The 16116-nt window shown below is 46.8% G+C and overlaps 1 protein-coding gene across 3 annotated transcripts in view; it reads left to right on the top strand.

Moving 5' to 3' along the window:
• The window catches only part of UBE4B (ubiquitination factor E4B), a 110301-nt gene extending 94397 nt beyond the window's left edge, over positions 1-15904 (top strand). For all 3 annotated transcript variants that reach the window (XM_030879009.2, XM_060283291.1, XM_030879001.2), the window contains 5 exons: positions 3409-3543; positions 5977-6168; positions 13864-14038; positions 14985-15131; positions 15464-15904. In XM_030879009.2, the coding sequence (XP_030734869.1) occupies positions 3409-3543; positions 5977-6168; positions 13864-14038; positions 14985-15131; positions 15464-15525 (711 nt within the window). In that variant the 3' untranslated portion in view covers positions 15526-15904. The remainder of the gene's footprint in view (positions 1-3408; positions 3544-5976; positions 6169-13863; positions 14039-14984; positions 15132-15463) is intronic.
• The last annotated feature ends 212 nt before the right edge of the window (positions 15905-16116 follow it).

Genomic DNA, 16116 nt, shown 5'->3' with positions numbered 1-16116 from the left:
ATCAGAACTGCTTTCCGGAAAGCTGGGAGGACTGCTTTTTCTTTACTCGCAGCAGCATTCTCGAGATGAAGATAGTACTGAGGTTGTTCCAAAGCTGTGGAGTCAAAACTCTCTTAAACGTAGAATGTCGAAGCACACTTAGGGAAGGTTTTCATTCCAAGTATTCCTGCAGCTTTGATGAGAATTTTACGTGTTACTGTAGCCAACGTGCTTCAACTACAAACTTAAACCTTCTGGGGGGGCTTTGCGCAGAGTCCGTGGATGCTGGATTTCTCCGGTGTCCACGCCACCACGCTCCTTGAGCCCCTCTAATTGTATTCATGAGGTGGCGCAGTGGTCGTCATCTTTTCCCTCGGCACTGTACTGGCAGCCTTTTGATGGCGTTCATCCTACCCACCAGCCTCATATGCATTTCTAAACACATCTTACACTGTTTCACTCCTGTGCCTCCAAAACCCTCCTCCTGCCGCTCTCCGTTTCCCATGGGGCGGCGTCACCCCCAGGCCTGAGGCTCCCCAGGGTGGCTCTAAGAACTCCTCCCATGCTTACCCCTTGTCACAGTCCGTCAGCTCGAATCTGGTCCAGTCCCCCGGCCTTTGCAGAACATGCCGGGGAAACAGATGAGCTGTAGTTGCAAGAGCCCCAGCTTCGGGGTCCAGGGGACCTGGGTTTGAGAACTGTCACTGCCGCACATTAACAGTTCTTCCTCGCTGTTTCCTAGCCCGTAAGTCAGAGATAGTTCTTGCCTTGTGGGAAAGTTGTGAGGAGAGACAGATGGTGAGGACATAGTTCATGACCAGCCCAGAGAAAGTGTTCAGGATGTGTAGCCCCTATTGCTTTGTTTGCCTTGAGACACTTCTGTCCAAAATGCTGTACATTCTACTCTTACGTATTAAAATCTTACCCATTCTTTGAGGGACGTCTTGTCCAAATACTCCCTCACGGCTGACCTGCCCCATCAGTGGAGCTGCAAAGTCTCACCTTTCTCCCCACTCCTGTAACACCTCTTTATGTCACTCACGATGCTAATGTTGGACCAGCTTACGTTGTCGATGTTGGGATGCGGGTCTGTGGCACATTACCTCGTCCAGAGTCAGTGCTTATAATAATAGCATTTGTTTATGAGGCGACTGAGCAGATACGATTGATTTTTCTGGGTCAGCGGATGGAAAAGGGCATAAATAATCCCTAAAACAATGCTCCTTCAGAATCAGGTCTGCTTGACTTTGGAGTCACTTCCTGCCTCCTGCCTCCCCGCCTGGTCCTCCCAGGTGCTCAGCTCTCGGGCTTCTCTTCTCTCTACACACTTGCTCCCTAGGTCGTGTGTTTCACGGTGAGGATGCTGGTTGGAGTTTTGCTGTAAGAGTAATTCTTTGCTATGGGACAAGGTCCCGGGCACTGCAGGACCTTTAGCATCTCTAGCTCGTGCCCATTGAATGCTAGTGATGTTTCCCTCCGACCCTGGGTCACCATGCAACCGGAAACATTCCCACACGTGGCCTGATGCCCCCAGTTGAAAATCACTGCTAGCTGATCTCATCTATTCCAAGGCTTTAGCTGTCTGTATTCTAACAACTCCAGAATGTGCCTCCCCAGCTCGGCTCACTCCTGATTCAGGCTTACATAACCAGCTGTTGACCTGCCCCTGCCCAGTGGTCTAATAGGATCTCAAACCTGACTTGTCCAAAACTGAGCCCTTGATGTCGTCCCCCAGATCTCCTCTCCAGACTGCCCTGTCGCAGGAAGTGCCGACCGCATTCAGCTCATTGCTCTGGCTCAGCACCTTCTGGAGTCTTCCTTGATTCCTCTCTCTCCCAGCAAAGGCCCCTGGGCTCTGTCCTAAAGTATGTTTGTTATCTGACCTCTTCCCCCACCTCCAGCTCACTACCGTCTCTTAACCTGCATTACCGGAGTAGCCCCCCATTTGGTTTCAGCCTCCACCCTTGCCCATGTGCATTCCAGCAGGATGGTGTTAAAATCTGTCAGCCTCTCATCCCTGCCCTGCTCAGAGACCTTCCAGGCTTCCCGAATTCTCACACTCTGGGCCTGGAGGGCACTGCAGTCTCGGCCCTGCCCTTCCCCTTCGTTCATGCTACCCTGCCCCCACTCGCCTCCTTGATCTTCCACCGAACAGCAGGGCCTTTGCACTTGCTGTTCCCTGAGCCCTGAGTGCTTTTCCCCTGGATCTTGCTGACTCACTTCCTTCAGATACCTGCTTAAATGTTACCTCCTCAGAGAGGCCTTCCCTGACCACCCTTTCCAGACTAGCACCCCAGCCCCAGCACACTCTTACCCTGCCGCCACCCCAGCCTGGCTTTATTTTTCTTCATCGTTATGGGACTTATCCGTATCTGGGTGGGTGTCTGTTTATTGCTTATCTCCCTAACTAGCGTCTAAATTCCATGAGGTAGGGAGCCTTCTTGGTCACGTTCTGTGCTTCATCTCCAGGACCTAAAGGAGGCCTGGCCTGTGGAAGGGGCTGGATCACACGATTGATGAATGAATGTGACACCCACACACACACTGAGGTGGTTCTCACCTTGCTCTCCCTCCATCCTCCCTGCTTCAGCCTTTCGTTCCTGACCGAAGGGCGGTGGGCAGGTCACCCAGCACTGGTGCAGGATCTCCACCGGGCACTTACCCAGGGGGCACTCGTGTGGCTACATCAGCTGTTCTAGCTGTTTCCCCTCCCCCAAGGTAAAGTAAACAGGCCTCTGAGCAGATGTAGGAATTTAAGCCCGTACTGATGTTTCTGTATTTGGTCTATCACAGAGCCTTCAGTAGATTCCACCTTATTTTACCCATGAGTCAAATACACTTTATTGTCTTGTTTCCCAGCCTATGGCAGAGTAGAAGGAGGAGGATGGCACCAGAGGCAAGCATGCTGACAGTTGTAGAGGCTGACAGCCTAACCGATGTGGAGAGACAAAATTCAAAAGCTGAGCAATCTACAGGCCCTTGGTGTTGTGGCGAAACCTATAGGCCAGTGTGATAGTGCAGCACGCCTGTGGTTTTCAAAATAACGATGACTACGCAGACGTTGTTATTGAGGAAGGTGAATATCCTTTATTAGCACGTGTATCAGGCAGGATGTAAGAATCACTTATTGCGTCCTGCATAGAAGCTGATGGTGAGTTGTTTTATCATTGAGGAAACTGAGTCTCATGTAAGTTAAGTCACGTGCCAAGGTCCCCTTATTCAAAGCCCTAAGACATCCGATGGCAAAAGGAATAAACCCCAGTTATCTGGGAGGTTTGCTGTACAGGTTGTTGTATCATTCCCTAAGTATGTTGGCTGTATTCTGCACTTCCCCAGTTATGAGCTGACTGTATTTTTCCTTCACGCTTGGCGTTTGCTGAGCTGCTGACTGTACTGAGATGTGTCTGGCATCTGTTCACTGTTCCCCAGGATCAGCAGCAGGCCCGCCAGTCCCAGCTCGCTCAGGATGAGCGCGTTTCACGCTCGTATCTTGCCCTGGCGACAGAAACCGTGGACATGTTCCATATCCTCACCAAGCAGGTCCAGAAGCCATTCCTCAGACCTGTGAGTAGAACCTTGGGGGTATTTGTTTTGTCTGTTGGATTCCACATTCAGAGTCTATCACTTATAACTAAATAGAGTAGTTGTTGAAATCCTGGGTGTTTCAGCACCACAGTCACCGATCGGTGAGATTCTGTTACTGATTTTGTTCCCAGTTATGCTAATCGATACACACAACATTCTATCGATAGTCTGAAGTCTGCGAAAGGTCACTTCCAAGATAACTTATATCACTTTCTGCTGAGACAGCACATTGGATTATTAATGTTGAAGCTGTGACGTATTTTTGTCATCGTCGACTCCAGTATTTTATTTATAGGAAAAGTGTAGGTGACATCAATTGGAAATGAGACTATATTAAGTAGAAATAATTGATAGTGTATAAGATCTTTGGTTCTCTTCACTGTAGGTTTGTTACACTCAGGAAACCAAAGGTTAATGAGAGCCGTAATTAGGGTTTATGATAGGGCAAAGGTAGCCAGATTGTTTGGCCATGACTTGATTGATGAGACCGGGATCCCGTTTCTGAAATCGAAACTGAGGGGCATAAATGAAGATCTCTGCTTCTCTTCAACAATCCCCCGCAACACACACACACACACACACACACACACACGCACGCAAACACACACACAGAGTTTAGAAGTCTTACGGTGGGGCCGGGGCCAGGATAGTGAGGAAGGCAAGAAAGGGGCCTGAGATTTGGTAGTGACTTGCCCACATGGAGACAAGTTTACAGTGGGATATAATTTTACTACACGTCTCCTCCAGTTTCCCTGTTTACTCTCACCTCCATCATTATCACTACACCCTGTCCTACGTGCAACTCAAGAGATGAGCCCCCTCCTCTGTCCCCTTTACATTTCATGTCTCTTCATAAATAGATTTCAGTGCAAGAGCAGCAGAACATGAAGCAAAACAGTGCATCAGTGAAAGCGTAAGAACACTCAACTCATTTAGATAAGGTACTTCAGACACTTGCTTCCCTTAAAGGTTTGCAAATGGACTTCTTTAAACTTTTTCTATAAAGGCCAGACAGTAAATAGTTTAGGCACTGTAGGCCACATGGCCTCTGTTGCAGCTGCTAGCTGTGCTGTTGCTGTGTTCCAATAAAACTCCATGAAGTGAGGCATCAGGCCAGATATGTCTTGCAGCTAGCAGTTTGCCAATCCCTGCTCTAAGTCATGTTTTATTTTGTGTTCAACTACTCCGATGGCAGTGCTCTTTGATTGTTCAGAAGGTCAGAAACTATAAAAATTGCTTGAGACTAAATTATCATAAAGCCTATTTTTAGTTCTAAATTCTTCATTTTTTGTAAAGGACATTATTGAAAGCTAAGTCTATTATTTTCATGTCAATTAAAATTAATGTTTTTCAAGACCTACTCTTTGATCTGAGCTCTCCATACACCTGGGTCACAGTCTTCTGCCCCCCAGCCTTTGCCTGTGCCTGCTTTGATCGTTCCTTTTCCTTTGCTGCACTGTTTTCACCTTCTTTGCTGGTTAACACAAAACTCTCCCACTTCAGGAAAAAAAAAATTACCAATTATATCCTATTCTTATCCCTCCTTTACCTCACAGTTTCTTAACAATTAAATACAGGAGTACTTTTTACTTTGTGCAAAAGCAGGTCCTTTAGAAGACAAATTTAAGTTGAATTTGTATAAATCCAGTCATGAAATTTAATGAAAACCTTGTTACTTAAAGAGAAGCTTTCACAGCTCATTTTTTATGGCCAGTGTTTAATACTCTATAAGCCAGGTTTTCCTATTTCAGGTTTGCTTAAAGCAATGTATGCCCACCTGTAGTAGGTACTGTGTCACCTTGTGGGGTTATAGCGTATTATTTCATAATTAGTTTTTAGTTGTTTCATTTAAGTTTGTCTTGTCTCACTGGCTAGATTTAAAACTATTCAAGACATAAATTTTATCTTCTACCTCTTTTATATTTCTTCACTCTTTGCATCTGATAAATAAATAAGAATAGTGCATATTGCCTGAACTGTCAGGGACTTGAAATTTATAGAAAAATAATGCATAAAATGATGGCTGAAAGAGCATACTCCAGAAACTTTCATGACACGTGTGATGATGATGGAATTATGAATAGTTTCCCTCTTTTACCTATTAACAAATTCGAAGTGATCCTTGTTTTTATAATAAAAGCATGAATTTAATGAAAATGTTGCCTTTTTGGTATTTATAAATATTCCATCAGCATGCAACATTCTATGAAGTATTAGAATTACTGGATTAGAAACGGAGAGTAAAGAAAAGTTTGAATGGAGTGTCCTTCTTCAGCGTATGATATAGCACATATAAGGGATTCTTTGAAGATTGAGCCTGCCAATTCCTGTTCCTCCACTGAAATGGGAGTTTTGGGTCCTTCTTGCTTGTCTCAACAGCATGAATTGTCCTATTATCCTGTGATTTCCTAGGAACTTGGACCCCGATTGGCTGCGATGCTGAACTTTAATCTTCAGCAACTCTGTGGTCCTAAGTGCCGTGACCTGAAAGTGGAAAACCCTGAGAAATATGGCTTTGAACCAAAGAAGCTGTTGGACCAACTGACGGATATTTACTTGCAGCTGGACTGTGCCCGGTTCGCTAAAGCCATTGCTGACGACCAGGTTAGTGCCCAAGGGAACAGTTTCAGAGGGAGCCTGGAGTTCAGGCTCCTGAGGTGGGTGACTTGAGTTTGCTTCCCTGTGGATTTCCCGGCAGACCCTGCGCGATTACATATCCATCTGTTCTTGGATTTTCCCCACTTGAAATCAAGGAAGGTGACACTTTTCAAAACATGGTTTGAGAAGTTTTTAGTATGTAAATAGAAATAATGGCCACAGTAGCAAGGGGAACTTGTCTGGTGTAAATGGATGTGACTCAGTTGTTTTCCTTTGGGCGTAAAGAGCAGATTTGGCTCTCAGATCCGTCTCCAGTTGAGTTTGTACCCATCTTACTAAGGGCCTCACTCGACAAATCGGTTACATTTCCAGAAAGAGCCTGGTTTTCGCAGGGAATCCAAATCTTCTTCCCAAGAAGGAGATTTAATAACAGCTTCAGTGCTGCCATTATTTCTGTGGTTCCAGGTTTCAAACCGTGTACGTTATCTTTACATTCTTCCCTCCTTTATGCCTTGCGTCCCTCTGATCGTATCCATTTTGTGGTTTTCATTTCCACAGCTACCAATTTAGTCCAAGCGGCCCCTGTCCGGCCTCGATGTTTAATTTTTCAGTATCTCATGAAGGGCTTCCCCTCCCTCCACGGTCCTGTGTCCTGCAGCATCTTCAGCGTTATAATAACTGATGTTATTAACCACACATCAAGTTTTAGCCACTTTTCATGTTTTCACTTGTAATCCTCACAGGATCCTACGATTGAGGTTTAGTTGGATTCCTTGCTTTTCAGGGAGGCACACGGAGGTTAACGAGCTGCACAGTTGATGTGAGGCAGAGGCAGGACTCCCACCTGGCAGTCTGGCCCTGAGCCCATGTTCTCAGCTTCTCTGCTCTCCACTTAAAATGCCCCCAAAGTGCCATGTCCGTTTCAGTCTCCGCATCTTTGTTCACATTATTTATCCAAGTATTAACTCACATCTCAGGGTAACCATCACTAGGCATTCCAGAAGGTTCTTTACTTATATCTCATCCAAAGGTCAAAATAGGGGAATTGTAGGTACTTTTTATTTTTCAATAACAGCTTTATTGAGACATAATTCTCATACATGGGTACTTTTGGATAAAGCAAGAGATGTGGTCTTGACAAAGCACCTGCAATGGAAAAAACCACATATGTCTAAAGCAGTTTTTCCATAAAAGGTCGCGTTAAAAGAGCAGGTTAGGTGTTTGCAGTTACTTTGGGTAGATGCTAAAATGATTCTCTAGCCTACGACTGTATGATGCCGCACATATTGAGAAATGGAAGATAAGCGGTAGCCTTAAGAGGGACAGGAAATGGCAACGCTCCCCAGGCAAGGTCAGGTCGTCTGCTTGGGCAGCAGGCTGGCTGGAGCTGGGCCTCTCCGGCCCAGCCAGAGATTGGGTGTGAGGAGTGCCCGGGGCCTCCTCTGCTTTCACTGTCAGGGACTCAGAAGGGTCGTTTAGCCTGCTCCCTCTTCTCCTGGTAGGTCTTGCTGTGGCTGCCACGTCGCAAGCGATTATAACACGTAACATAAAGTTTGCAGTGTGCATGAGCACAGCACACCCACTGAGACGGTGCAAACCAAGTGGGTGACAAAGGAGTGTTTCCGAGTGCTTCCAGCTGCCTTTCCTTGGTGACCAACAAAACGTCCACACTGCCTGGTAATGCCTATGGACTGTGGTGGTGGCACAGGTGGTGGCCTGTGGTGGCACGTGGCTTGAGTCACAGGCAGTGGTTTCTGCACAGTGACACGTGGGTCTTCTCGAATGTCTAAATAGCCCTGTTCTTGCAGACACGTGAAGCAGGCACACAAGTGCCAGCGGCACAGTGGAGAGAAAAACACTCTTGCAGTGGTTTCTCTGCTGCCTTGTACAGTGTGGCGTTTGTCTTCATTGTTGGACACTTTCCATTTATATGGGCTGTAAGCTGATGAGGAGCCTGCCCACTGGATTGTTTCGGAAGAGGGGCTGGGGGCGCTGGGGGTGGAAGGATGGAAGACTAGAAGGCTCCAGGGAGGTGGTGGAATTTCATCTTCTCCCTTGGGAGCAGCGCTCTTGCTTCGCTCTGGTTCCGTCTGGTATGTCTTGTTTTCCTGGGAAGACAGAGGAGAAAAAAACAGCAGCCGAGCAAGGGAAGAAACTGAGAGCCTTCTCTCCTGTGCACCGAGAGCGGGCGGAAGACAGGTGCCCGGGAGAGGTGACAGAAGGCCCCAGCGCGAGGAGCCCTGAGCCTTACACTCACAGGCCTGAGGAGAGAGCCCCTCGTCAGAGAGGAAGTGTGACAGGACAGTTGTCCCTGGAGCCCAGGAGAGAGAGAGGTCTTAGCCTGACACAGTGAGCTGCACTGAGGGCCAAGTCTGCCTGTGGTTTCCGGGCAGATGGACGGCAGATCTGTTGTTCATGGAACGCTGTCTGTTCACACCATGTTCCATTAAACAACAATAGTAGTAAAGAGCCCACGTAATGGGGACTTCCTGGTGGTCCAGTGATTAAGACTTCGTCTTCCAGTGCAGGGGGTGTGGGTTCGATCCCTGGTCAGGGAGCTAAGATCCCACATGGCTCCTGGCCAAAAAACCAAAACATAAAACAGAAGCAATATTGTAACAAATTCAATAAAGACTTTTAAAAAATTTAAAAAAAAATCTTGGGATTTCCCTGGTGGTCCAGCGGTAAAGAATCCACCTTCTAATGCAGGGACCACAGGTTCAATCCCTGGTTGGGGATCCAAGATCCCACATGCCGCGGGGCAGCTAAGCTCGTGCGTCACAACAACTGAACTCGCGTGCCTCAACGAGAGAGCCCGCGTGCCACAAACTACAGAGTCCTTGCGCTCTGGAACCCGCACACCACAACTAAAGAGAAGCCCACGCACTGCAGTGAAAGATCCCGCATGCCTCAGTGAAAGATCCCGCATTCCTCAACGAAGATCCCTCATGCCGCAACTAAGACCCGACGCAACCATAAAAATTAAAAAAAAAAAAAAAAGAGCCCATATGAAATCTCACTTCTCCTATGCAGCGTTCCTTTTTTTTTTTTAATAAATTTATTTATTTATTTATTTGGCTGTGTTGGGTCTTCATTGCTGCACGCAGGCTTTGTCTAGTTGCAGCGAGCGGGGGCTACTCTTCGTTGCAGTGCGCGGGCTTCTCATTGCGGTGGCTTCCCTTGTTGCGGAGCACGGGCTCTAGGCGCGTGGGCTTCAGTAGTTGTGGCATGTGGGCTCAGTAGTTGTGGCTCGCGGGCTCTAGAGCACAGGCTGAGTAGTTGTGGCACACGGGCTTCATTGCTCCACAGCATGTAGGATCTTCCCAGACCAGGACTCAAACCCATGTCCCCTGCATTGGCAGGCGGATTCTTAACCACTGCGCCACCGGGGAAGTCCTGCAGCCTTCCTTTTTTTTTTTTTTTTTTTTTTTTTTTGAGGTGAAATTCACATAACATAAAATTAACCATGTTGAAGTGTGTAATTCAGTGGCATTTAGTACATTCACAGTATTGTACAACCATCACCTCTAATCACCCCCACAAGGAAATCCCGTACCCATTAAGCAGTCAGTGTCCCTTCGTCCTCACCCCAGCTCCTGGCAACCACTGAACTGCTTTCTGTCTTTATTTTACCTATTTTTACATTTATCTATTAGCCTATTCTGAATATTTCATGTAAATGGAATCATACAGTGTATAACCTTTTGTGTCTGGCTTCTTTCATGTAGCATGCTTTCGAGGTTCATTCATGTTATATCACGTATCTGTACCTTACTCCTTTTTACGGCTTAATGTTTCATTATATGGCTATACCATGGTTTGTTTGTTCATTCATCCATTGATGGACATTTGAATTGTTTCCACCTTTTGGCTGTTATAAATAGTATCCTGTGAACATTCATGTAAAAGTGTTTGAATACCTATTTTCAATTCTTTGGGATATACTTAGGAGTAGAATTTCTGAGTCATATGGTAATTCTATGTTTAACATTCCCACCAGCAGTGTACGAAGGTTCTAATTTCTCCACATCCTCGCCAACACTTGCTATTTTCTGTTTTGTTTTTTTATTTTTAAATAGCCACCCTAGTGGGAGTAAAGTTGTATTTCACTGTGGTTTTGATTTGCATTTCCCTAATGACAAATGCTGTTGAACATCTTTTCGTGTACTTGCTGGCCATTTGTATATCTTTTTTGAAGAAATGTCTGTTCGATCCTTCATCTTTTTCTTTTTCTTTGGCCGCACCCAGCAGCTTTGTGGGATTTTAGTTCCCTGACCAGGGATTCAACCCAGACCCTCGGTAGTGAAAGCACGAGTCCTAACCACTGGACCACCAGAGAACTCCCCTTCATCCATTTTTTATCTTATTTATTTATTTTTGGCTGCATTAGGTCTTCATTGCTGCACGCGGACTTTCTTTAGTTGCGTCAAGCGGGGGCTACTTTTTGTTGCAGTGTGTGGGCTTCTCATTGCGGTGGCTTCTCTTGTTGCGGAGCACGGGCTCTAGGCTCCCGGGCTTCAGTAGTTGTGGTGCATGGGCTTATTAGTTGCTCCACGGCATGTGGGAATCTTCCTGGACTAGGGCTCAAACCTGTGTCCTCTCCATTGGCAGGTGGATTCTTTTTTTTTTTTTTTGGTACGCAGGCCTCTCACTGCTGTGGCCTCTCCTGTTGCGGAGCACGGGCTCCGGACGCGCAGGCTCAGCAGCCATGGCTCACGGGCCCAGCTACTCCGCGGCATGCGGGATCCTCCCAGACCGGGGCACGAACCCACGTCCCCTGCATCGGCAGGCGGACTCTCAACCATTGCGCCACCAGGGAAGCCCGGCAGGTGGATTCTTAACCACTGTGCCACCAGGGAAGCCCCTATCCATTTTTTAAATTGGATTCTTTCTGTTTTGTTCTTTATATATTCTGTGTGAGTTCTTTATATATTCTGGATACTAGACCTTTATCAGATACATGATTTGCAGATATTTTTATGTTTAATTTCTGTAGCCATTCTGTAAGGTCCTTGAGGTCAAGAACAACATCTTGGGACTCCCCTGGTGGTCCAGTAGTTAAGAATCAGCCTGGGCTTCCCTGGTGGCACAGTGGTTAAGAACCTGCCTGCCGGGCTTCCCTGGTGGCGCAGTGGTTGAGAGTCCGCCTGCCGATGCAGGGGACACGGGTTCGTGCCCCGGTCCGGGAAGATCCCACATGCCGCGGAGTGGCTGGGCCCATGAGCCATGGCCGCTGAGCCTGCGCGTCTGGAGCCTGTGCTCCGCAATGGGAGAGGCCACAACAGTGAGAGGCCCACGTACTGCAAAAAAAAAAAAAAAAGAATCTGCCTGCCAATGCAGGGGACATGGGTTCAAGCCCTGGGCTGGGAAGATCCCACATGCCGCGGAGCAACTAAGCCCAGGCGCCACAACTACTGAGCCCGCATTCTAGAGCCCACAAGCCGCAACTACTGAGCCCGTGTGCTCTAGAGCTCGCACACTGCAACTGCTGAGCCCACGCGCCACAACTACTGAAGCCCGTGCGCTCTGGGCCCCATGTGCTGCAACTACTGAAGCCCGCGCACCTGGAGCCCGTGCTCCACAACGAGAGTAGCCACCACAGTAAGTCCGTGCGCTACAACAAAGCATAGCCCCCACTTGCCGCAACCAGAGAAAGCCCGCACACAACAACCAAGACCCAGCACAGCCAAAAAAACCCACAACATCTTTGCTTCCTCTCTGACACCATCCACACTGAACTTGAAGCAGCAGCTCAGTAATCTGTATTTGGTCGATTCATTGGCACCACTGCTCTTTGAAACTGAGTGCCATGTCCTCTTATCATAAGTACCCTTTGATTTCTTATTTCTGTTTTTTTGGCTGTGCTGGGTCTTGATTGCTACTCACAGGCTTTCTCTAGTTGCGGCGAGCGGGGGCTACTCTTTGTTGCGGTGTGCAGGTTTCTCATTGCGGTGGCTTCTCTTGTTGCGGAGCATGGGCTCTAGGCACGCAGGCTTCAGCAGTTGTGGCTCGTGGGCTCAGTAGTTGTGGCACACGGGCTTAGTTGCTCCGCAGCATGTGGGATCTTCCCGGACCAGGGCTCGAACCCATGTCCCTTGCATTGGCAGGCGGATTCTTAACCACTGCCCCACCAGGGAAGTCCCTACCCTTTGATTTCTGATAATGCTCACTCCACTGCTCTATCTTAGAAGTTGACTTAACAGCAGGCAGAAGTCAGTTGGTTAAAAACTCAATCATCTTTTGAGAAATAGAGTGGGTGATATTTTCGAGAATAGTAAATGGGCTAAGAATGACTACTTGTTTACACAGAGAAGTTCAAGGTGAATCGTCTCAGTAGTGTGGATAGCAGCACCCACCCTGTGCGTTTTTGCCCTTCCAACATCTCACCATAACCCTTTGGCCATTTATCCCCTGTGCCTCTTCCCAAAGGGACGGGGACTGTAGCTTACCTGGCTCATAATAAGTAGACACCAAATCAAGTATCTGTTGACCTAATGTAGTAATTTAGTTTCAGAAAACCATAACCGAGGCTCTCTGAACTTTTCAAATTATTTTAAAGGATTATTGCCAGGCCCAAGTGCCCTGCTGGCTTTTTGTCCTCTCCTCTCTTTTCCCCTGAGTTGCATGGATTAAATAAGGGGCGTGGCTGTGTGTGGAGAGAGAAAGCGAGCATGTGCACTTATTTAGAAACTGAAGTTAAAAAAGAACCGAAGAAAGACTGAGGACTTTCATTCCAGCCTTCTAAGGGAACACAAGTATTGAGATGAGTTCATCCCATGATGTTCATGTGAATCCTCGTTTAGAAATCACAGGTCACAGATTATGGTCCTGTCATTCAGAGTTTCAGATTTAGTCATTCCCCTCCTCCATTTGCATCACTGTCACTAAAGTGACAAGCATTCAGTGATTTTGCCGTAAATGCAAAATACGATATACTTTGATATTTTGAAATGGCAGTGATTTATATAAATTAGGCACCTGTGGGGTAGGTGTTACTACCCCCATTTTACACCTGAGGAAACTGGGGCTCAGGAGAGTTAGAGCTTTCTCTAAGACCACACAGCAGGTAGATGGTAAAGCCAGGATTGAAACCCAGGCTTGCCTGGGTCTTTGGTGGGCGCTTGCTGTGTAGACCAGCCCTCCCACTCTCACAGGCATAAACCCTGTCTGCTCCCGTCAGCAGAGCCCCTGACATTTAACAGCGTTGAACTGAGAGATCTTAAATAAGGATTGACAGGGAATGGGAGAACGCGCTTGTTGATTATGAACTATATTGGGTTGTTTTCACCATGTTTACCTTTAGGGAAAAGAACTGAAATTTCCACCTCCTCTCATAGGCTGCTAGGGCTCAGTGCCTGGCAAGGACTGAAGTAGACTTTCAGTCCTTCTCTTTTTAATATTTCCTTCTCTTTTTAATATTTAAATTTTAAGAGAAATGGATGTTTGCTATAAAAGTAATTAAAACTTTTTAAAATTCCCCGCATTTGCCTCAATCCTGAAGCCCTTTCCAGAGGCCTTGTACAGTTTGGTGCGTATTAGCCCAGTCTTTATGTATTTATAGCCATGTCAAAGTATTTATATATGTACATTAGAATTTTAGGGCTTTTTTAGAAAACAGATGATGCTTTGGGTATTTTCTGCAGCTTGCTTTTTTCCACTTAAAATATATTTACGTCTCACGGTGTCTTTCCTCATTTTCAGAGATCCTACAGCAAAGAATTGTTTGAAGAAGTTATTTTGAAGATGCGGAAGGCAGGGATCAAATCCACAATAGCGATAGAGAAGTTTAAACTTCTGGCTGAGAAGGTGGAGGAGATCGTGGCCAAGAACGCGCGTGCAGAAATCGACTACAGTGACGCCCCAGACGAGTTCAGAGGCGAGTGGGCCCGCTTTTTTCACGTGGAATTCTTTGATTTGAGTTAACTTGAAACATGTAACATTAGAAGAGGACATTCTGTGCTCTCATTACTTTTTTTTTTTTAATTTAATTTATTTTATTTTTGGCTGCCTCGGGTCTTCGTTGCTGTGCGTGGGCTTTCTCTAGTTACAGCGAGCGGGGGCTACTCTTCGTTGTGGCGCGTGGGCTTCTCACTGCAGTGGCTTCTCTTGTTGCGGAGCATGGGCTCTAGGTGCGTGGGCTTCAGTAGTTGTGGCACGTGGGCTCAGTAGTTGTGGCTCGCGGGCTCTAGAGCACAGGCTCAGTAGTTATGGCGCAAGGGCTTAGTTGCTCCGCGGCATGTGGGATCTTCCCGGACCAGGGCTCAAACCCGTGTCCCCTGCATTGGCAGGCAGATTCTTAACCACTGCACCGCCAGGGAAGCCCCCTCTCATTGCTTTTTGAGACACTGGTCAGAAATTGAAATTCTGTTTATCTACCTTTAGTTCATATTATAAATTACAAGAGAAAAAAGTCCTCAGCCTGATTTCAAACCAGATAACAACCCTGAAGATTCTAAGGTCAATCTTGCCTTTACAAGTGGGGACTCATGTTTTCAAAGAATTCTGAGTAGTCCTAAGAGGAAAGGTTGATTCTAGCCTGCCATCTTCGCCATACAGCTCGGGAGGGCCTGTCTGTCCTGCTGTCTTTTTTGTCTGTTCTTTCCTCCCAGCAGTAGCTGACAAAAGGGTGCTTCCCCTCTACAAAAGGTGAAGTGTATGCCTTTATCTAATGCTGATTTCCTCCTAAACTTGGGGGCCTGGTAGGGGCCGTTTGGTTGCTGTTTCCTATGGTTATATTTTTCACTGATAGGAGGGACTCTGTTTTCTTTTTCAGTTTTAGGCTCTATTGTTAGATCAGAGTTTGCTTTGCTCTGTCTCTGTAGACCCTCTGATGGACACCCTGATGACTGACCCCGTGCGGCTGCCCTCTGGCACCATCATGGACCGCTCCATCATCCTGCGGCACTTGCTGAACTCCCCCACGGACCCCTTCAACCGACAGACGCTGACAGAGAGCATGCTGGAGCCAGGTAGAGGAGGGCATGGCTCGAACTGCAGTGCCTGCACCTGTACTGAGCAGTGAGGCCAAAATCGTGTATCAGAGAGTAGTCAAAAGGGGGAAATGTAACAAATCCAGACACTACATGGTTTCTGACACTTAATGGACAAGACATAAAACATTCTTTGCTCTTTTTCACTACAGAATTCCAGTTCTTACTTTTCATGTCCTATTTCTTCTTCAGCCTTCAGTTCAGTGAGGGAATGAATTGCCTTTTCTTTCCTTTTATACAGAACTACAAGCATCATCTCTCAGGAAGAGCCCTCCCATCTGGGGTATTAATTCTTTCCTTTCTTTTCTCAGTGCCAGAACTGAAAGAACAGATTCATGCCTGGATGAGAGAGAAACAGAACAATGATCATTAAACCATCCCCCTTGCCCACCCTCTGCGAGAAACAGCCAAGGCCGGCGAGGCAGGCAGGAGCAGCATCGGTGGTGCAAATGCTGTTCACATGTTGGAGGCCAGAAGTGGCAAAATACACCAAGAGCCTACCCAGAGCGACCAAACAGTGGAGACCGGAAGGGACATGAATAAGAAGAGTAGCCCAATTCCTGTACATATATTTAAGTGACAGACGTGGTCAAAAGCTTGAGGGATACGTTTTATGATTGCTTGTGTAATAGAGCACGTCCTTCATATGTCACAATTTGGGGCTTTTGCTACGGAAGTCTTTTAGTGATTGATGACGAATGGGTCTGGGCAGCATCCCCTTCATCCCTGTTTTGTTTTTTTTTTTTTTTTTTTTTCCTAAATCCAGTATCCGTTGGTTTTGATTGTGATTAGAGAACCTTGGACATTTTGCTGCTAAGACTCTTCCCCCCGCCGGCCCCATCCTGATCCTACTTGCACTGCTGTGGATTTTTTTTAAGAGAAGCAAAAACAAAAATAAACTCTTTTCCCTGGCCCTCCAAACATTTATTCTGTGAGATAACTGTGCCTGCAACAAAGTGTTAAT

This window comes from Globicephala melas, chromosome 1 (genome assembly GCF_963455315.2).
Source record: "Globicephala melas chromosome 1, mGloMel1.2, whole genome shotgun sequence".
Taxonomy (NCBI): domain Eukaryota; kingdom Metazoa; phylum Chordata; class Mammalia; order Artiodactyla; family Delphinidae; genus Globicephala; species Globicephala melas.
Note: the sequence above shows the minus strand (reverse complement) of the source record. Positions and strands in the feature narration are given on the sequence as shown.